General features: G+C 41.2%; 1 protein-coding gene across 1 annotated transcript in view; it reads right to left on the bottom strand.

Annotated features, from left to right (window-relative positions):
* The window catches only part of lrpprc (leucine-rich pentatricopeptide repeat containing), a 35,890-nt gene that overhangs the window by 822 nt on the left and 11,832 nt on the right, over nt 1-23,236 (bottom strand). Inside the window, exons 18-37 of the mRNA XM_072436360.1 lie at nt 22,837-22,914; nt 22,409-22,480; nt 22,218-22,331; nt 22,008-22,138; nt 21,659-21,744; nt 18,522-18,729; nt 14,656-14,780; nt 13,937-14,043; nt 10,822-10,890; nt 10,661-10,751; nt 10,035-10,177; nt 8,838-8,970; nt 8,621-8,747; nt 6,688-6,776; nt 6,416-6,620; nt 5,165-5,292; nt 4,971-5,086; nt 2,297-2,371; nt 2,069-2,153; nt 1,319-1,461 (exon numbers count right to left, since the gene is read on the bottom strand). Coding sequence (XP_072292461.1) covers nt 1,319-1,461; nt 2,069-2,153; nt 2,297-2,371; nt 4,971-5,086; nt 5,165-5,292; nt 6,416-6,620; nt 6,688-6,776; nt 8,621-8,747; nt 8,838-8,970; nt 10,035-10,177; nt 10,661-10,751; nt 10,822-10,890; nt 13,937-14,043; nt 14,656-14,780; nt 18,522-18,729; nt 21,659-21,744; nt 22,008-22,138; nt 22,218-22,331; nt 22,409-22,480; nt 22,837-22,914 — 2,325 coding nt within the window. The remainder of the gene's footprint in view (nt 1-1,318; nt 1,462-2,068; nt 2,154-2,296; nt 2,372-4,970; nt 5,087-5,164; nt 5,293-6,415; nt 6,621-6,687; nt 6,777-8,620; nt 8,748-8,837; nt 8,971-10,034; nt 10,178-10,660; nt 10,752-10,821; nt 10,891-13,936; nt 14,044-14,655; nt 14,781-18,521; nt 18,730-21,658; nt 21,745-22,007; nt 22,139-22,217; nt 22,332-22,408; nt 22,481-22,836; nt 22,915-23,236) is intronic.

The following is a 23,236-nucleotide window of genomic DNA, read 5'->3' as shown; positions in this document are numbered from 1 at the left end:
AAGCCCAAGTGTTATTGTGTGGCAAGTTTCTAACATTCAAACTTTTGAGAACAGTGGCCATTTTGACTTTCACCTCTCTGTCATCCCCTCTTGTGCATTTAAAGCTCACTTAACTATCCTGACACTGTGAATTATGCAGCAGCTGCTACCTCTACCTCACTCGCTCACCCCATCCCTCTCGCTCTCTCTCCTGCTTCATTTTTCTGGCGTAGGTGAGTGCAGAGAAGGTAAGGTTCTTTATACACCTGCCCCGAGGGGACTCACTGCTACCGCAAAGTGCTGAGGTTTAGAGGGCCAAAGATAAGCAGACACAGACTTACAAAATGTGCCATGTAGACCACTACTCAAAAGCAATAGGAGTCAAAAAGACTAGAAGAGTGACGCCATCTCACTTACACGCTGCATATGTAGCCTGCAACTATGAGATTGTTTTATTGTCCTAAGGACAGGTAGTTTATTAGCAAATTACTGTTACGGCATTTAAAAATCATACAAATTCTGTTTTTGAAGCCTTAAATGAACAACACAGAGTTGGCGGCTGTGTTGCTTTTTATTATCAAACTGATAGTATTACTTTAGTCACAACAAATTCACCTCAGTCTAAATGAACATTCCAACAAACCCTGTTATGTTTATTTCATCATCTCAAAAAACACAAGCTTGCACAAAGTAAAAATTATGATCAATATTATAATATGTTAAGAGTGTGATATTTTATGTATCCATGGCTACAAATCAACCTTGTAAAATCCTAAATCTGTGTGTGATTTGTCTTTTGTGCTTCTATAACAGGTTAATAGTAATCCATATTTTCATAATACATTCAATTCCACCAAATCAGTTGTCATTTTGTTGTTATCGTTTAATCATGTGTGGCCAGGGGTTAAAGTGGGAGGTGGTGGAGCCCTAATATTGACGCATGGCGAAGCATGTGTTGAAAAGTATATGGACATGCAGTGTGAAGATATATACATTGTCAGCTGTTTGGGGGGGGTAGGTCTATTATGAGAGCTTCGCAGCTAAAGTGGAGGAATACTGTCGGACCCCTCGCACTCACACCAGTTTGTGCTTTGTGTGTGAAACAGTGTGGTCTACACCAACACCAAGAACACAACAGAGATGCATCTAAAGGGGTGGACCAGTGACACTTATTAATGTTCCATGTACATAATTCCTGCATGTATAATGATGGATGATTGTGCTTTGATAATGTACAACAAATACAAACATTGTTTAAAAAGTTATTCAAATAGTAGTGCTCAATCCTAAAAAGGTTAATGTTTGAAAAATAAATCATCAAATGATTTCAGACACTCACAGGGGGCTCAGGGAAGGGCACAGTTTCTCCAACTTGACGGTAAAGCACTGCCAACCGCTTGAGTGACAGCTCATCCACCTCCACTCCCTCCTTCTGCATCTGCTCATGCAGAGCTTTGGCTGAATCCAAGTCCTTATCCAGAACTGCAGAGACAGAGGCACAGAGTACAATGTCAATCTATACTGGTATCCTGTCCACTCTGCCTATGGAGAAAGAATAATGATTAAGATACCAGTACTTGTCGTATGACTTTGTTAACCATGTAAAAGGTCCATTGTTCCCAAATAGACACGGTATGAAAAATAATTTTAACCAATCTGCTGAACTCTTTTTGTATTACCAACTTGACCTGAGTACAACCTTTTAAATGTAGAAAAACAGTTTAGTCCTACCTATTGTATGCAGCCTAAAAGTAGGATCCAAGAACCCATTTCTGTCACATTTAAAAATAGGTGGAGCTATAATATTTGTTAAACTCAAGTTTAATAAAAGACAATAAAAGTGAACACTCTGAAAATGAACAAGTTAAGTGGTGATTGGTGTTGAGATTAGTACGCTTGGCTAACCAGAGCGGCTAACTCATTAGACAACATGTGTTCTGGTAACTCTGAATGTCCTTCTACAGGCCGACACACTTAAGACACCAGTCGTGACCTAATGCATTGTTAATGCATTCACTAATGCTACACAGAGCACCCAGCCATTCACTGCACAAGAGCTAACAGCATGAGTAATGTTCTTAGTCTGTACCATGGCATTTCATCAGGTACGGATACAGCACTTTCTTCTCTGTGAAGTCTGGAATAAGGTCCATCAGAGTCTTTATCTTACCCAGCTGTGGACAAAAACATAAAGTGGCCATGTCATGATGTATTTAACTGACCATAATATTACACACATTTGCAGTAATAAGAATGCAAGGAAAAATAATCATACTGAGAATAATACTTGTCACTGTAAAATATAGGATGATGTTACCTGTCCAGGAGTTTGAGACTTTTTGGAGAGATACGATGTCAGAATGTCTTTCTGCTCAGCCACTGCATTACAGCGCTACAAAAGAGAAGTTGTAATTTACAGTTTTGTTCATGTTTTATGATGTAATGTACATACTGAACTTTCAGCATGGAGACTGTAGCTTAATCTTGTGCTAACATTTTGGTACTAAAACAACAAAAAGAACCCTTTTGATCTAGGCCGTTCTTGCTTCTCAAAAAAGAGTGGCTTCTTTCAGCCCATCTTCACATTTTATGCAAGTCAACAAAATGTAAGAAATGAATGCCTTGAAGAATCATTACAGTGCACTTCCGTCCGACATGTGGGGTAATTATTTAGCAACTGAAAAAGGAATAATGCTGCAGCAATGAGAAGAAACTTTAAGTGCACATCAGCAACATGGATCTTTCAATTTCCTCCTCTCCCTCTCCTCCCTTTCATTTACACCATCTATCTTCCATCTTCCTGTCTCCTAACCATCTAAAGTCTTCATCTTCATATCCCCAGGCTCAATCCAAAGTCACTGAGCTGTAATCTATGAACTGTGTTAAATAAATTAAGTAGTAGGAGGCCAATTTGAGCCCACCAGACTCATGGGTGAATGTGGCCAAGGGTTTTTGTACATTCATTTCAAGATGAGGACATAAAGGCATAAATCCAAAGAGGTTTGATAAATAAGTTAGCAACGGCAGAAGAAGATTGTTCGCTTTTACTGCCAACAAATACATCAGGGAGCTGTAATGTTCTGACACAACTGCAAAAACGTTGTGAGCTTCAATTGAAATGTAGGTCAACGCAATCCCAGTATGACTTATGAGTATCCATATGTTGGTAAGAAAGTTTAGGACTGTGGTTCAGGCTGGTTTCCAATCTTTTTTTGTCTTGAGGACCTCCTAAGATTTGTCTCAGACTATGCGTACCACCCAACTCCGGTACTACTCAAATATTCAATTTCACCTTTATTTAAAATCGGAAAACATTGCAAGCACCCTTGATAGTGCTGCCTACATGAAATCATCTTGTTCAGTTCAATAGTAAATATTCTTTCCATTGAGCCTTAAAACTTGTATGTTTCTTAATGGCAAAGACTTGACTAAGATGTTTTAAAAGGTATATAAAAAGAAATCTGAATCTAAAGTACGGTATATTGTTACGAGAGCGTCGTCGTAAGACACATACGCTCAGCACAGACATGTTGCAGTTTGCAGATAGCGCACTGATATGGGACAGAATCAATCTAAAAGTGATGTGTCCATCCCGGAGACACCCGTCATGCTGCAATGTCAAATAAATATGGGAAAGAGTGTCTGTAATGCTATGTATGTGGTCTGTAATTTCTTTGTGATGATAACGCATTTTTCCTGTTGTGTGAAGCACTTTTAATTGCCTTGTGTATGAAATGTGCTCTACAAATACACTAGAAGAAGAGCTGATTACCATCTGCTTTTTTATTTTCATTTTAACTGTACAAAATAAAGATATAGTGCATGGCCAGTTCTAGATATAGAGAAGAGTGGGCATTGAGCAGCGAAAGACTCCGTACACAAGAGACTCGGCACGCACGCAATTGTTTTATCTTCCTAGCTCATTTACTTTCTCACACTGTTGGTTGCGTGCAGGACTCAGCTCTGTTAGGGCGCACACAGAAGCTAAATAATATTACTAAATTCAATCAGTCGTATGTGAGAGCGCAGTGTCGTCAGTGCAGGGCTTTCTGTTGGAAAAAGAAACACCATTTGTGATAAAACTGAAAAAATTAAAATCCGCTTATCAAGACACCTCATCTGCGCAGACACTGGAGTTGCAAGCAGTTGGCCGTGTGCGAGGCTGAGAGAAGCTGACTTTCAGAGGTCACGTCATGTCAAAATGACCACTGGCCACAACAGCTTTGTGCTTAGACAATGACCAGACAGTGCCTGGAATGTAGCCTGGGTCTTTAAGCATCATTTGTCACATAGCTGTACTTAAAACAATTAGGCCAGTAAAAGTGAACAAATAATCTAAATATTACAATGCCAACACTTATCTGCAGATGTGAACTTAATAATTGTACTTTCCATTCAATATCTGTGATGAACGGCCAAACTGAATTTACAACACACAATCTATTGTCAATCTAGGTCCACAGTCTAAATGAGTATCCATTCTACTTTTAACATTTATTTTAATACCCAATGATCTGTTCTTGTCATCTTGTTTTGCTGTTTGCTATAATAGAAAAAACAAAATGTGTAACGCAGCCAATGATGGTCACATTCTGTGCAAAAAACAGGGGCACATGAGACCGTTTGTAGTATTATATAATTGTCTACCTACTTTTTCTGTCCGCCCACCCAAGATTAGAACACGGGTTAGAACCGGCCCTGGTAGCGATAGACGCCCTTTTGTGGACATCATATTCATCTGATATTTAAACGTAATACATTTGTTTAACACATTCCTGTCCTGAAGGACTGACATAATATAGATATTGCTATGGGGATACTTCTAAAAAAAGTCAATATTGTGTACTAAACTGCTGTTCTTCTAGAAAGTAAACTTGCCTCTTCTGTCTATATCTAAATGGCATCTTAAAAAAAGTAAACCGTCTGAAAGCAAAGGTCTAACATTGAACTCTGTACTAATCTTATAGTCCTAATTGATTTGTCATACTCACAGCCAGCATGAACTTGGCGTCCTCCACTTTGTCCATTTCCAGAAGCTGGAGAAAGATGTCTGCAGCTGGTCTGTAGCAGGCAAAGTGATTGGCAAGACGTTCGGCTGTGGCACTCACTGCATTGATTGAATTCAAGTTGAAAGGTTAAACACAGTTATAAAGTGGTTATTTAAGGTGGAAAGTGTGTGCCTTACATCTGTCAAAGGCCTTGTCATTGCCATCTTCTAAGACTTTTCGGAAAACAAAAGACATGCTGAGTGGAGCCGTGTCCGGACTGTTGTAAACGGAGTCCATAATTTCCACAGCTGATTCCAGGTCACCACTGAAAAAAAAAAGTTAAAATTATAACACAGGTTCAATTATCCATTTATATTTAATTTTATATTTAATGAGATAGATATTTCTTAATGAGACACATTTTTGGTACATTTTCCATCATATGAATTCCTCACGATATGAGTAAAGCTGCTTCTTTTACTTCTTACATGACCCCAAAAAGCTCACAAAATCCACCCCAAAAAAATCTCAAACAGCTCAATTAGGCAGCCCCGCTTTAGTCACACTTGTTTCGGTCCGCGCTCCCTCGCCGCCACCAGTTCTAATAAATATTTTACATGTACCGGCGTGTGCATCTATGTATATGTACATGCGTTGGCTGGTGGGGAAACATATCAGCGCTGATTGTTGCGAATGGGTCCGTCTGAATAATTTAGTTGGGACCCTCTAAATGTGGCGCTCGGTGTTGCAGTCCGGCGCCGTTCTTTCCGTCCGAGCTCTTAACCAGTCAGCCCGACTCAGGCACACAGGGGATGCACGTGTCAGAGCGGCTCAGGGCGCAGCTTCCAGAGGTCAAGGTTCAAGCTGACAGGCCCGCGCCACAATGACCAGTCAGGCGTGAGGCTGTTGCGCTGTTCTTCACTTCCTACGTCCCTCCGAGTTTGTAGGACGACAACAGGGCTAATGCCGCGATAAACATTTGATGCGCATTGTGTAGATTTGGTGTCCGGTGTTGGAGAAACGACAAAGAAGTGGTGGAGGATGGGTTATTACATTAAAAGGTTTTATGAATAATCCCACTCAGCCTTTGTTTTTCCATTCAAACATGACATGCTGCAGGCTTTAAGCGGTTTTACTTAAAGAGGACGCAAGCTTTGAACTTGGCTTGTGATACTGAACACTTGGGAGAATAATATTTATCAAAATACTTTCAACATATTAAAAGGGGATGAATAAAATCGTAAGTAACTATTTTTTCAACCATAAAAACACAAATGAAAATCTGCTGCTTGCCTGGATAAAATCTCAGTTCTGCAGTTTTGAAACAGGAAGTCAATGTACCAATTTGTTTTAGCAATTTTAGATCAATATCACAGTTTACAAAGAACAACATCATGCAAAATAATGATCTACGTAATACTAAAACCTTAAATTCAGTATATACATACTTTTTGATACGGGCCAGTGCAGTATTGTTGATAAACAGCATGCCGGACAGGTTGAGAGGTGTATTGAGCTCCTTCATGATGGTCTCCACCTCTTGGATACTGTCCACGTTGCCCTGACTGCCCAAAGCCTGCACCAGTCTAGTAACGGCGAGTTTAGAGGGCACATGGTTGGCCTGAATCATAGATTTAAGACTCAGAAGTGCATCTGCAAATCAGAGCAAAAGTTCAGTTGAGTGTTTTAGTATAAACTACATCCATTCATTGATTCTTACCGTCCACTTGTCCTTTCTTGCTTTGAGTAATGATGAGCAGGTTTGTTGCAATATTACTCAGTTTAAAATATGAGATGTGCGAGGTTGCACTGATGAAGAAAAAGAGAAAGACAAAATTATTGTGTTATTAAAAAGGCAAAGATTTGTTCACTATAGGAAAAATACTTTACAGAATTTGATGGAATGTGAAAAGTCTACAACTTTGTCCAGAAGATTATTGTGTGAAACCTTTGTTACAGTAAAACCCTCTAGGGATTACATAGATAATGCATGTTTTTTGAAGGTAAAAAACAGTCAATAGTAAACACTGAAAATATTTATGAGAAAGCAAATGCTCTTTTCCACATAACTTTAGTGAATAACCATTAAAACACACACACAATTAATAAGCATCTTGTAAAACACCTGCTGAGCAGCCTCAAAACTGATGATTTGATCAATTTAATCTTCCTTAATACTGTTACAATATGGGAACCTACTTCTCACTTCCCTCCCGCTGGTACAGTTTGTTAGCGCCCTTCATTCTCTGCCTTTAAAACCTCAATCAAAATTGTCTATTCAATAATATAGCTTTGCAGCCGGATTAATCCTTCTGCTCAATTGAGCATCAGCCATGCAATCCTCATCACCGTGGCGACACCAGGAGCTGCTGCTGGGGCAGGGTCAGGATAGAGATTGAGGCAGGAACAGGGTCGCAGGGGGATTGGGGCAGAGCCACATCTGTGGGAGTGTGGAGTTCAAATGATTTATCACAAAACAGATCTAGAGGGTCTTCAGTACGCACCTTTCCTAAACACACACTTGGCAGTCTCTCTGCTCCTTCTATGCAGCTGCTTTACTCACTGAATCCAACATCCTCTTTCTCATCTGCATCACCACACTCCTACAATCTGTTAATCTTACTATAAGCGCCCTGCTGCTCAATTCTGTTCAGATTACCCCAAAAACAAACACACACCCTCCTGTTTGCTCCAAGAATTAAGTCCTATAGCGTCTTCATTAACCTCATATGTGATTAAATCTAGCCCTCCTCCCCTCAGTCAACACGGGTTCCATTTAGATGGTTTTATCTTCGTTTCTGTTCATTTCCATCTTTGGCTGGCTCTGCGCTCAGCTCATTCCACTTCTCATTTAGCCCACAGATAAACTAAGCTTTTATCCAGGCAGGGAAGACACAAACTAATTCAAACAGAGACAGGAGATGGGTTATCGCTCATATTGCATTGCTCTTGTTAGAACATTGCACCAAAATTGATACAATTATTTCTCATACTGTGAGGGACTGAGCGGTGTAAATAGACTGATTGTGTAAGAGATGGTTTTACACATCTTTCTACTGTTCCATAAATTATTAATGGCATCTTTTTTTTTCAGAACATTTGTGTTTTTGCTAGTATATTATAAAGAGAGGGACAAGAGATAAACAAAATGGCAGGAGATTATCTAAAAAGACAAACAGAAGATCATTGCTCTAAGCTCACATTTTAATACCCGTCTTTTCATCTTGTCCTCAGGCCACAGCCCCGATACGACCCGTACATCGGAAACACATGATACATTACTAATTGGAAGGAGATTGACGTTTTTGCACAAACTCAACCTCTTCTCTGAAAACCTAAATTAATCTGCACATGTGATTTTGTTTTAGGACTTAGTGGGAATCATTGATCATATCTAGAAGGGCTGTGTTAAAACACAATCAGGCTATAATCTTGCTGTCTTTTGAGGAGATAGTTTCACCCAGAGGTAACCTGGGGCTGGACAGGAAAGAAGTCCAAAATACACACTACATTTGTTTTCCATTTTCACAACCAGGGCCATCTGCATCCCATTATTTAACATCAGAAAACTATTGTCACGCAACTTAGGTAATTGTGCATTAATTTAAAACTGAATTGGTCATAAATCACAGTTGTTGCTGAAATAAACCTACATGTCATTCACCACCATGGCATCCTCTATTGCTCCTTCAGCCAGCAGGGCACGAATCAGTTGATCATAGGAGGCAGGGCCAAGTGAAACCCCATTTTTGTTCATCTCTTTCACCATCACATAGGCCTCTACAGAACAACACAGAACCACCTCTCAATATCAAATACACCGATATCTTGGTTTAAACTGTGAAATGTCATCAGGGTGAACAGGATTACCTTTGGCGTTGCCTTTTTTACACATGGTGAGCAGTTTCACATTATAGTCAGTGTCAGTGGAAGTCGAGTCAGAAGGTGGGGCGGATGCAGTTGACTTGGTCTTCTGTGTGGTGGCAGAGCGTTCAAACCATGTCTGCAAAACAACAGTCCGCAAAATCAAAATGTGAAGTTTCTATCACAACAAAACACTGTTTTGTTTACCACCACAAACATTTATTCAGACAAGTTGCTGGAACGAGTCTGCGTGTTTGTGTATGACAATGCTCACTGCTGGGTATGCAGGCCATAGCCTCCTAATGCCCGCTCACCCATACAGCGCCAAGGGGAGGGGTTAAGCTGTATTGGCTGGGGGCAAATTAGGTCTTGCACCCCAGGGGCAGAAGTGTGTGTGTGTGCATGTGTGTGTTTGAGAGCATGTGTGCGGAGAGAAGTAGTGTCAACTCAAGGAGCCCCAAGGGTCACAAAGTTCAGTGCTCGAGGCTACAGCAATCACTTCTCGTCTCGTCATGCTCCAGGCTACAGGATGCTCACAAGTGGAACGATGAACAAAATGAGAATAACAAAGGAATGCATTGGCTGTACAGAAAACATCTCCATTCACTCCATTATTTTAGTTCCTTCTCTGAATCCAGTGAAACACTGGAACATTAAGATGTCCAGATGCCGCCATACGGTGGCATTTAGCTGCTGGCTAAATTGGTCTAGCATTACAGATTTACACAGATCAGGCATTAATGTCTTTCATCAGAGGGTTGCTCTGATTGACTGCACTTAAGCTTCTGTTCATTACATGCAGAAAATAGGATCTGAAGAGCAGAGACGGGTGAAGGCCGGGGTGATAAGGGTTTCAGAGGCTTTTCTGGCATTACATCATTTGATAAGGTTCACTTGGTATGAAGTCATTAAGCATTTGTACCTTTAGAATCACCTTTCTTCATTACTGTTAGCTAAAAACGAAAGGTTTGGCTGTATTGTTTTGCCAGTTCAGTCTCTGTACAATGCGCTTGCACATTATTGCTGCATGACTGTAGGTGTGACCTCAGGCATATTCAAACACTTCTCCTAAGCTCCTGGGGACCTTCTCTGCTTTTCTTTAATATCCCCCACCCCAAACAATGGGGGCAATTACTTCTCTGAATAATGGAGTAACCTAATGAGTAGTTAAAATATGAGGCACATTGTGAAGCTGTAGTCTACCTGGGGAACCTCGAAGGGGACCTCCTGGCCATTATTCTTCAAGACATCCGCCAATAAATGCAAGGTCCTCTCTCTGGGAATCACGTTTTCCTCCTGCATCTTTGTCCATATGACTTCTGCTTTCTGCCAGTCATTTGTGTCCTCTGAAAAAAAGAGCGGCGCATGAGAACATTTGTATTGTAACGTGACCAAACCTGTGTGTTGTGCATCACAGATAAATATTGGTCATCATAGCCCACTCAGCCTGCAGCAGTGGCTAATTTCAGATAAAGCCCCCTGTGCTGGGAGAGGGCAATCAAAGTATTAATCTGATCAACTGACCGACCCTCAACTATGGTGTAATTTGGGAGATACACGATCTATTGTTGTGTGTATGTGTTATTGTGTGTCCGTCCATTAGCCTCTCCTTCTCTGAACACGCACAATCAGCTCCAACACTTCAATCACAAACAGTCTCGGTCTGCTCTCCACCACAGCAATCACACCATGCTTTTGCAGACTTTTCACCACCTCTATATTAAGCCTTGATGGTGCACGGGACATGGATCAAGATGGCATCCCGACAGTCATAAATGTAACGCAAGAAATAGGCAAAATAGGCAACAAAAATATTTAAATAAACTTACTGCATAGTCGGAGGATGTAATTATACATTTCATCTCTGTCGCACTCAAACAGCTTTGATGTAATTTCTACCATTTGTTCCAAGGCCTCCATCTATAAAGAAATATATTGATGCTATGAGTTGATCCTGCTTTTCATCAGCATTATTACCTATAAGTGTTACCTGGTTTGAAGTAATGCATTTCTCGGCAAACCAATTTAGACGTCCAGGTTTCGCTCTCAACCCCGGAGTCTACAAAAAAACAAAATGCAGACAAGTGAGATTAATAAATAACAACCAAAGCCAAGCTGCCCGAGTTGAGCAGAGACGAGCTGTCATCTATACAGGGATGACATGACATCAATATGAATGATAGAGGTCAAAAGGTCACATGAAATATTCAGGCACAAATTCACTATAGGGACGGTGCGATGATGATCCATTTTTTCAAAGAATTTTAATTCCATGGGATTTATTGGATTGAACAGAATACAGCATGAAAAGGGTTTGAAGAGGTCCAGAAAAGTTTCAGAACTGGGAATCGATCTCTCAAGACACGGAGGCCACATTATTATGCCACACAAGTACAACGTTCCATTCATTCATTCATGTTCTACTGCTCGTTCCAGTTGGGGGTTGCAGGTGACTGGAGCCTATCCCAGTGACTTTGGGCCTTAGGGGGGGTGCACCCTGGACAGAGGCCAGCTTGTCACAGGGTTAACACAGACACAGAGACAAACATTCACTCTCACTTTCATTGTGAAAGTGAATTGGGCCAATTTACAGTTACCTAAACCATGATCTCCTTATTGGGAGGCGAGAGCTCTAACCGTTCTGCCACCATGAACACCGTACAAACGTTCCATTTGAACACTTTATATAATGGCTGTATCTATGACAAACTGGTGAATGAAACAAATGTTATCACAGTGTCTCCATAAATGCCTCTTTTGTCAGTGAGAACAACTTGTGTTTTGCAGAATTTTCGGACATAGATGCTTGTTCACTGAGCGAGTGTGGGCTTACCCATCCAATAAGGGCTGATATAGAGTGATGTGTGGGCTTTTGTAGCTCAGATTTAGCTTGATACACAGACTGACTAGATGATTATTATCATGGACAACAGTGATCAGAATTTCATCTGTCTCATGGGGCTTTGATACAATCTGAATAAAACCAGGATTGAGAAATCTCCCATCCCTTCCTTTCTGGTAATCTGTCTGAAGGGGAAAAAAAAAAAAGAGTGATCTGCTGGAGGTTAATCTGAGCGAGGATCAGCTGCACTCAAGCCGCGCTGGCCTCTTTGAGGAAGCTCATCATATCTTGAGGAGGGAAAGTCCAGTAAAGACCTGCCTCATCTTTTTTCTTTGACTAACCCTTGGCTGCCATCATTACACGTCTCCAATCCTCATTCCCTCAATCCAAACCTTCCCTTCAAATCTCAGCCGCCTCTCTCCTCTGCCTCTCCATCCATCCCTCTATCTGTCCCTGCCAGAGGAATTATGTTATTACCTAACCAGCCAAAAGGGACAAATTAAAATGTGTTGCAGCCCTCACTCTCTCCCTCTCTCTCACTCGTCTAATCTTCTTATGGGGACTAAGGCCTAGATTCTATTTACTTGCTAAAGTCTTGTTGGCTCCTGCAGGGAGGGTTTTGAAAATACACACCATGTTCCATCTTTGCGATTCAGTGCAAATCTCCCTAATCTGTAGAAAACCAAATCCAGCGGTCACAAGATGTGCCATGAATCAGAAAATACAACAAAGCAGACAGGCATGTTAAGTTCCTGTCCATACAATACTCTGTAACAATTTACTCTTGCTTTAATAAAAAGTAGGGACGGCACACTCTTCCACTTAACGCTCTTCATCTCAATTCCTGATGTTGCAATTCCACTAATCACTGAGCCACTTAACTGGGCACACACATTCGGATTGATGCAGCAAACCCCTCTCCCCAACAGTCAAAAACACATAATGACTCCCCACTCTATAGAAATACTACCTAACCTTGACCATCACAACACAGACTATAATAGGCACGGCCACCTGACAATCCTCTACCTAACTGCCACCTTTCTCTATCATTACATTTAATTAGCAGTGATTAATCAGCTGCCAATTATACCAAACACAGCCTAAAGCGAGACTCCACTCTGGACTTCCACTTGACACCTTCTGAGGAAAAGTATGTGTGCCGTGTGGCTATTAAAGCGATAAGAGAGGACTATCTAAATTGCTACAAACACTATATTCTGTATCATCTAATTACAGGACGTGAGGGACTTAACTTTAGCACAGGTTTTTTTCACCATTTGAAGTGTTTAAGAGGCACATTTAGGACTCTTCAAATGTGTCAATTGTGCAAGTGTAAATATAACGAACAATGAAGAGAGGCTACAAAACAATAGACAAGAAAATCTTCCAAAACTGCTGTTATTTGGTTCAATTTAGAAAAGACATCAGAGGTATGTAGCCTGTGTCTAGAGGTACTTTGAATTGGGGAACAAAACAAAAAAACAACAACCTAAAATTAGGAGACACAACTTGAGTAGATGCACTTAGTAAATTATAAAGACTGTAATTTTTGAAGTAGCATAATTTCCTCCACAAATAACAAAATATCCCATTTTATCTTGATAAAAACTCCTAACCCTATAGTTTAGAGATTATGTTCTGAATTGAATTACCGTATGTTATTTTTATCAACTCTCCTGGATGTGTCTACAATGATGTGTAATATATATATATATATATATATATATATATATATATATATATATATATAGTCAATGTCACAAAATGAATAAGGTTAAGAAGAGGGAAATCCATGGGTGGAATACAAAAACAACATGTGGTTAATATCTCAGAGGGTTTGACAAATCCTTCTTTTACAGTGTACATTAGGACATGATCAGCAGAAAAGAAAGGGAGGCATTTTGACCTTTATTTTGTTCTTATCCTAATCTGACATAAAGGCCTTGTTTTGACTGCTCTGATGTTGGGCTCAATCTCACAAACGTGTAGTCATTCTATTTCAGGGTGGATAAAACAACAATCTGCCCTCTTTTTTGCTCTAAAGTAATCTGCACTTTCCTGACTTCCTGACTGACCTGAAAAAAAACAGGAGACAAATATTGAGATTGGGTGAGGCATAATAACAAAAGGAAAGACGGTAATATCTGCAGTGCCGGGTGAAATGAGTGCTCGTAGTTGTACAGTAGTTATGTTATGCATTTGGTCACGTTATCACAGAACATGCAAGAAAACAACTAAAGCAGAAAAATAATGGTAGAACCTCAATGACTTTGCGAGCCTCGCGGTAGCGTCCCGTCTGCAAAAAGGCGAAGAAAAGATCATATAACATAGTCATCTCTCCACGCTCCTGGCTCACAAAGTCCATGGCTAGAAGAGAGAAAGAAAAAAAAAGAAAATTAAATAGCAGGGTTAACTAACTACAATAACAAATATTTCTGGCACAAATCACCAAAAACAAAAAAAGTTGTCTTGTCTAAAACAAACACCCAAACATTTGCCTAAGCTCTCTTAGCTAACTTTTGAAAGCTTATTTCAGCAAAATTATCTCACTTTTGCAGCTTTGAAACCGGCACAATGGAAAAAGAGAAAAACAATAATAATAACAATAATGCTAAAAGTACATTCATGTTCAAATTAGGGTTAATAGTCAACTCCAACTGCTCCTTGTTCAGGATTTACTGATTAAAGAGTAAATCAATGACCTTTGAAAGAGTTGCAGTCGACACAGTAGAAAGTGAGAAGAGACAAAGTAAAGAGGTGCTCTGAGGCTTTGATTTAAAACTTTTTGTCTCTTGAAACACACTTGCCCTGAACATACTTAACCCTTTTACTCAATGGCTTTCAAAATGTAATATATGATAGGATGAGCTTCTTTTGCAAGACATGGCATGAGTCCATCACTGTACATCAGGGTTAGTACCGTAGTAGTAATTGTAGTAGTAATGATTGTAGTGGTGCTTTATGGTTCTTTTCCTCTACCTTTCTGAAGAAGTTCTGTGTCGCCCTGCTGCACCAGGCACACAATGATGTCATGAATTCGAGGAAGATGTCTATAGCGTTGCTGACACTCCATCGCAGCGTTCAGAGCCCCGGAGAGGTCATTACTATTAGACACACGGAGAAAAGAAGTTAGACGCCCGCTCCATCCAATCAGCCACGTACAGGAAAGTGTCAGAAGAGAGAATCGCGGGGGCGTTAACCTTATGACCTCGTATTCAAGTACCATGACCGGCCGCAACAATAGAGGCCTTTGAACTGATGACAGCACAAGTGCAGCAGATGAAGCCTTTTGCCCCTCGTACATCATTGTCTCATACGAGCAGGCAGCGCTACACACCTGTCTATGCCAATCTAGACAGGCTTTTACAGAGGAACATAAGCACGGACAAAGGAACAGACATGATCTTTAGCCTTTCAAAAACCCTGAAATGCCCCCCCCCTTCCCATTTCCTGACCCCCTTATCGTCATCTCCTTCCCTCTCAATGTCGATTCCTCTATGAACTTACACTTTTGTCCTGATTTTCTTTTATAACCGTCCTTGCCTTTAGATCGCATGCTGTCAGCTCACACTCCACTGCCACGACCTCGGCCCCCAACTGAGCAATTTACCAGAATATGGCAACAACATTAGCAACCCCCTCCTTCCACGGTTTTGAGTGGTCTCATGTCATCCATTCCCCCCTAACCACCAAACTGTCCATTCAACCCATGTGAACCAACCAAATGTGTGCACTGACTGATAGCGGTAACTCGAAATATACACTCAAAGTCATGACAGGAATAAAACCAGAAGTAGAACAAAAAGGGGGAGTGAGAGAGAGAGACCACTCAATCCCATCTATTGTGACAACGTTGCCATCAAACTGTTGATTGGGTACTTAACATGTCAATCACGTAGAGGTCAAAGCAGATAGGGCACCAAGAGGGGAAGGTAGTGGGCAGACACAGGGAGTGAGACGGGGCCAGACGTGGAGCCCATGGGTAGAATTTCTGAAGTATTTTTTCCTTTGGTCAATTAGAGACGCCAATAGGAGAAACATATCCAAAAAGTATGTTAAAAAATAAAACTCAAAAATGTTTAGAGCAACCTTGACTGAGAACCTGAGAAAGCGCGGTGTAACGGAAGAGAAATTATTAAGAGTTATAAGGTGAAGCGGTCTGCTAATTGAAATGAAGAGGGACAACATCATGTGGAAGCACCAGTCGAGAGCATGTTCAACTGCACAACAGTGATTGAATATCATCCAAGAGGAAGTACAAAGAGATTTTTAAAAAAGTGTGAATAATTATTAGAACAAGTACAGACTATGGGCTTGCTTGCCAAAATAAAAATCACGAGCCGTTTGTAATTGCCTGTTGTAGAGGCTGTCCGTGACTGGACTTAAAATACCGTAATCAAGCTGCAGGATATTTGAGAGATTTTTTTTGTGTTAATATTCCTGAGCCTGTCCACCTTAACATGATCATCCACACCTACTTATAATCCCTGCTTTCTAATGAGACATCTTCAAAAAACATCCTGTCACTCTTGGCTAAAAAATGGCCTGGCATTGCAATTACACCCTCCCCTCTCGCTATCTTTCCACTTGGAGATCCACCCCAAAAAAGCTAAGCATGTCGAAAGAAGGATAATTTCCCCTAGGTACAATTTAACTGTCACTTTGCATTGCCATTTACTGCACAACGCACAGCCCCGTTAATGTCCCTAACTTTGCATGTCAGCCACTTTCCAGCCAATTAAGCTCTGAAAAAATGAGTGCTTTCCTGAAGAAACCTGAAGGATTAGACAAGGAAGCTCATTTAGCCACGTCTTGCTCCCCCTCCGTCATAGTCTTTGTTCTGAGCACATTGGCAAGCCTGTTATCAAGCCACTGTCCTCAGCAAAGGGGGAGGACCAAATCAGTGTTTTCAAACGCGTTTGACACTGATCCTGACACCGCTAGCCCGCTTTTATAAATGCTGTAAAATAGCAAGTACTAATATTCTTGCCAATATGAACAAAGGTGAACAAGCACAAGGTGAATGAGTAATGTAAAAACAGCTAAGGCCAATCTACTCTCGAGTAAACTTTTTACATTTGCCATCCATCCACCTGTGACTTCATTTAGCCACAACACTTTTCAATGGTTGGTGTCTCGCTTAAATTGCCCCCTTAGTGTACACACTTTAAAACAACAGAAATGAGTGGGAGTGGAAGAGCCACTCATCTCTAGTCAGCCCTCTTCTCTTATTTTATTTGCAATCATCCTCCCGTCTTATCATCTTCAGCCAGCTCTTCATTTCAGTGGTCTCATTAGCATTTTGTGTCACTAATCACCACATATATGAGGCAAGACAGGCTAGCCAGCTAGCACACACAATGCTGATCGGACGCTATGAGCGCTAACGGGGCGGTGCGTATGATGGGCTGTCAAGGGCTAATCTGTCGTAGAAGTGTTCATTAAGTCATTAGCGCTGACGCAGCCATGAGCTGGGAGCAGGCGGAGTGATGCCTGCTTTGTCCCCTTTCATGGCTCTTCTCTGTCCCTCCACCCCACCGTCTGTCTGTCCTCTGACTGACGGAATGAAGGTCCAAGGCAACAAGAATCAGGAAGGAGGCAGCTCAAGCTAGAGGCACAACATTTAAGAGCCCAGATATGAGAGTCGAAGCCCAGACACAAATAGGGGAATGCATTCAAAAACATAAACAAAGTCTTCATCAACATCCATGTGACATTTATGACTTGAATATACAGTATTTAAATGTTATTGATTAGGCCATTGTGTATTTTTGTTCTATATAAAAATGTGATAAATAAAAGGCTAGACTGTGTAAAAATGAATGCAAAACATTTAATACAACCATCTGTAACTAGTGGCTCACAAAGCTTATGTCTGTAATGGCGAGCAGGTGATGATACAATCACAGAGGCAGTTTTGCCTTTTTGCTAACTGCCGATAAACACAGTATCACTTGGATGGTGTACAACTGGCACTCGATTTGTGATCATGGCTGTGAAAAACCACATGCATGCATGTGTATGTGTGTTTTGGCTGCTACTGATGACCCAGGAGTAAATTAGCCGGCTAATCTCACTGAGGCAGTGATTACCGAGTGAACCTAGAAACTCTCTAATTTGTGCCAGAGTTTTAACAAAACAAAGAGCAACTGGGGAACCCAAGTGCATGCTGATATGTAAATAAAGCTTTGCGTGTTCTACTGTGCAGGTGAACAAAGTGTATGTAAGAGCTAGCTACAGTTCTACAGGCCCCTAACATTGCACTCTGCTGCTGTGCTCAATCCTGCAATTAGTGATCTGTACATAATTAACATGCATTAACAATGACCAGATCCAAGTAAAGCAGCACAACGGAACAGTTGAATGGTGAACCCAGGAATGTTGACCACACATAGTATGTACAGTATATGATGGGCATCATTATAAAAGGCTTTTCTCAGAGCCAATGGGCGTGTCAGCAGACAAGAGCAGGGGCTCGTGGAATAGTGGCAGCTGGTGAATTGTCAAACAAACTGTGCCTGGCTGGTGAATGTGACGGTACAAAGACACACAACATGATCAACATCCACATGCTCTGTATCTAAATCACTGACCCAGAATTCAGCAACAGCTATGATCATAGTGAGGCATGAGCAACCTATTTAGACACACGTACATGCACACTCCTGGCAACAACATTTGGCATACAAAGAGACAAATCTGTAAACAAAGTCAGCTTGCTGGCTGGCTGCTGACTGTCAAGCTCCTGCCATGGAAATAAACTGAAAACAACATGGAAATGGGGATTATTATATTTGGACTAGGAGGATGTGTGCCTTTTTCCTGGTGACATGTGTCACATTTACCTGTCCAGATAGGCTGTAACAAGTGGAGAGCAGAGGTTGGCAGTGGGCTTGGCCAGTCCTAGGGTGAAGATGGTCTCCTGAAGGCGTCGAATAGCGTCTGCATCTCCTTTGGCCACCACAGAGTTGAGCGTGTGGAAGAGCATGGTGAGATGAGTGTCAACCAACACTACGTCCTTCTCCTTCATCTCTTTCAGGATGTCCACTGCCTCTGTAATGTAGAACAGGTGTTTTATTACATCAAAGTCCTATAGTCAACTTTTACTGTTAAAGTTCGCCAAACAAAGACGGAGAAAGAAAGAACAAGGCTGTAAACATGGAAAGGCAAGCAGCCTTTGACTGTAGGAAGTGTAGGGTGTGTCACATGGCCTCTTTAGCTAATTTCATGTGGGGAAAACAAACCCATATTAAAACAGCATTTTGCACGCAGCAGGGATGCAAATGCAACCCTGTATAATGCCAACTCTGTGCTAATTGCTACTTGCGGTTTTCTAAACGAGACTACAATTATTGAACACCTACAATGGAAGCCAGCTTTTTGCTGTGGCCATGTGCAAAGTACTTGGGGGGCTAAATTATAGGTATGTGGCGACAAGAGGCTGCCGTGGCCTCAGTGAGACCCTGTAAGCGGGCTGAGGGTGGATCCGTTTGGTCAAGTCCAGTCGTTAATGGAGGGCTTTTTACAAGGCCACGTGCCCATCTGGCCAACAGATACACGATGTGTGTATGTGTGTACATGAGATGTATTGGGGGTAAGGTAATTAAGACACATTTACCGTCTATTTAGACAGCTGCTAATGGGTTGACAGCGATACAGCCGCTCTCTAGCACAGATACTAATCCATACAACAGTTTGAAACAGAGACAGAATACATCTGAATACATTTATAGTGGGCCTCTGCTGTACAGATAATTTAACATTTTAAAGACTAATGCAATAGAAGCACATACAAGCCAAGTTTAACAGTTTTGTTTATCAAATATACTTCATTTATAGCAAAGGAAATTCAACAGTGTATTTAGAATAGATTTGAGTTTGGGTATCTATCAGATGATGGGAATTGACATTGAGGAAATGTAATAGTTTAGTGGTACAAAGTCACGGCAATTCCAACCCCATGTTTCCCATGAGCCCATTTAATGACTCATGGATTGTATCAAATAGTGACAAAATGTCCCGTTTAATTGTTAGCAAACTTTTTCCATAATTAATATAAACAGCATAATGGCTGTGTTAATAATGCAATTTTTCATTTTACTTTCCGCACCTGTTCTTCATTTCTTACACACAAACTAGTGTCCAAAGTAAAGCAATCTAATGGATGTATCATAATTTAACAGGCGCTCTAATGACCCGACCTGTTGATTAGTGAGAAGTGTTCATCAAAGCAGATGGACTTCACTCTGTGTGTGTGCATCCCTGTTGGCCTCCCTCTATTCATAGCTCTCTCCATCACCCTCTGACAGACCCGCTAATCACTGTGACCAGTGGCTCGGACATAATCTGCCCAAATGGAGCCTCACTAGCAAACATGGGCCCGTCCAGTACTCAACCCCCACATCTCCTTTCATCTGTCCGTTTAGCCAGTATGCATATCCATCAGCTCAACGGAGCATCATGCCAGCTAAGCGAGCCAGGCCTGCAACGCACGCACACACCCAAAAACCGAGACAGACAGGCCAGGTAAACAAACATCACACAGTCCACTGGTTCATCTAATGCTCCAAGACTTCACTTGCTACTCTTTCCCCAACACACTGAGGGTGGAGGGCCAGCGATGGGCTAGCACCTTGTGTTTAGAGGAGTATGTGTACAAGGACAGGTCAAAAAGACACACTGGCTGTGATAGGAGAAGAGTTAACAGAGTATTCATGGGTGTGAACCTTGCACTGCTATGAAGGGAAACTGCCCCCAATTACCTTAACGCATTCTGATCATTCTTATACAAATAGTGGGCTATGGGACATTATATGATTTACAGCAGGGGTCAAGTTTTTAATGGTTTATCCTATAGATGATTAATAACAGCATTATGCTGGATTAAGATTATTTATGAAAGAAAATGGACCGATTCCAAGCAGGTCAGGATCAAGTCACTAAAAACATCTGTTGATCTTGATGTTCTTTATGCAAGCAAATGCAAATTTTGTGCCACTAGTGGACAAAATTACGTGTATTAAGATACATGGACAAAGAATACTCACTGACGGTGCTTGTAAGAGAGATTCTAAAGTTAAAATTAAGGTGACTTTGGGGCAAAGTTTTAAGGAAACAAAGTAAAAAGTAAGGTGGGAGTGTTGGCTCTGAACCAAGGGCATAAACAACAAAGCCATTAGGAGGGTGAGAAATAAATCGAGATGCCAGGAGACATGATCTTCAGCTGGGCCTGGTGTGCGCTGGGAGCCCACAGGACCAGCGTCTGGGCGGGACAAGCTAACATCGAGGTTAGCCATGTGTGCTAATGTGGGTGACAAGCGTCCACTCCATATGCACACTCTGGCTAATGGCAAATGCGTTAGCGTTGCGCATACACCCCAAGCGTCATCCCGACCAAATGCCTTTTGCTTGAATTCACATGCAAATTTGTGTGTCCATCTGTGTGTCTGTGAAATGTTCAAGCACTTTGGTTGGACATGATATGCCATTAGCATCAAGGCAGATTTCAATAATTCCTCCAAAATACACAGTCCTGTAATTTTGGGTCCCTCTCATTTCTCCCTGACGTGGATGTGGGTGAGGGGGGTCGAATGAGAGAATGACATGCTCGGAGACAGAGAGGGTCAAAGAGAGAGATGTGGAGGAAGATGGGAAGAGAGCGAAAAGGGGAGGAGAGGACAGACAAGGGAAACATTTTGCCTGTCATTGTGAGCAAAAAGCAGAGCAGCCAAACTGATGGTAATTGGGTCTTCGATAGGCTGAAGGAAACCCACCGTAGCATTCAGAAAATGGACGGCTAATGTGGTTTTGTGGAAAGTGTAGGAGGGATTTGACAGATTTGGGGACACACACACAACACTGAAGTATTTAAGCTGAAGTACTTTTAGACTTAATGTCAAAGAAATAGTAATTGTGACGCCACGTTTTTAGACAAACTCACACTTCTTACACTGTGCAGTTTAATTACACGCTAAAAACTTACCTTCCACTTTGCCATTCTTAGAGAGAGTTTTCACCAGCGCAATGTATTTATTGGCATCAAGAGCCACAGATGAATCCATACGACTCCTACAAAGACAATAATGAATTCAACACATTAATGCATTGGGTAGTACCGATAAGTGCAACCCATCTAAGGCTACACACAAAAACAGGTAGACAATAAATGGCAAACATGAGCGGTGTGATGGAGTTTTCTGTGTTTTAAAGTGGCTGCACCTTGCATTAATGTCTCCCCTAATACCACTCAAGTTAAACTTTAATGTGGTGCTAGTGGTCATAGTGCTGCCTGTGTGAGTAGATTATTCCTGTCTCTGTCTGAAAACACGCACATTTCCCTCTTCAGGTTGAGCGCTTCCTCTACGTTGTCGTGGCGGCAGCACAGGCTGATGAGAATGGCGTACGATGCAATAGTCATCTCCTCCTCGTGTTGTTGCTTTAGCTCAAGAGCGCGTTGGAGGTTCTGGCCACACAAAGAACATGGCATCAGAAAACAAATAACATTATTATAATTTAAATTGTATTTATTGAAAAGGTCAAACCTCCTCAGTTGAAAGAGTCTGCAATATCTGTTTCATTGTGGGGCCCAAGGGTTTGTTCTCACTTTTCAGTTCTTCAAGTTTCTTTTCCAAAGTCAACAGCTTATTCTCACCGTCCTTTAAGAACAGCAATTTAATAAATGTAAGTGGTATGCACAATGGGAAAGATAAGATTTGGTTGTAACTTAACTTACAATGACACGAGGAGCAGCTTGTGCAAATCCATTAGACAATTTCTCTTTAGGATCCACCAAAGTAATCACATCCTAAAGAGAAACCAATTGTATGGTAAAACAAAAAGCTTGCATGCATACAACCTTCACTCTCCCAGTGGATAGCCAACCCATTGGATAGGGCCATTATCCTAACCTACATACTGTACCTGCTAAATATATACATAGCAGTAAGGATTCACTTTCTGCAGTTATTATTTAATTACTGGCTTGATTATACATTTTAATTTGTATCAATTAATTTACCATCTAATCCCAAACATCCATGATGCTTACTATAATTTGTTTTATCATGCACCCCAAAATTCTAGTTTCTTCAATCACACGGAGGGGAACCTTTGCTACAGCTTTAACACTCCAACTCAAGATATTCAGGTAAACTTCTTTACTTTGATTAGTTCTGGAACATGGTGAGCTTCTAGTTGGTTTCTGATGCCTCTGTAGATATTTGCTGAAATGATTATATTCTGCAAAAAACACACAAAAAACTTGTTATTTATTTTTAAAAACTGCACTTCACTCACAACCCAAGGTGTAATAGACAGAAGTCCTCCATTCATTCATCTGTTGTCCCAAAGCACACAAATGAACACAAGAGGACAAATGCAAAAAAACATGACCAGAAAGACAAAACAGGACAATTACAATTTAAATAGTTTGCCTTCCAAATAACTAGGGGTTAGGGTAAGTTGTTTAACCTACATAACAATGTTCACATGTACGGCACACATTTTCGTGAACTCCAAAAGGCCAGAGAGGACCCTTGACCCCAAAGTGTAAAACATGGTT

Source organism: Eucyclogobius newberryi, unplaced genomic scaffold (assembly GCF_026437365.1).
Source record: "Eucyclogobius newberryi isolate DKJ021-1_F unplaced genomic scaffold, fEucNew1.0.hap1 SCAF_8, whole genome shotgun sequence".
NCBI lineage: Eukaryota > Metazoa > Chordata > Actinopteri > Gobiiformes > Gobiidae > Eucyclogobius > Eucyclogobius newberryi.
The sequence above is the reverse complement of the archived record's forward strand: the minus strand, read 5'-3'. Positions and strand labels throughout refer to the sequence as shown.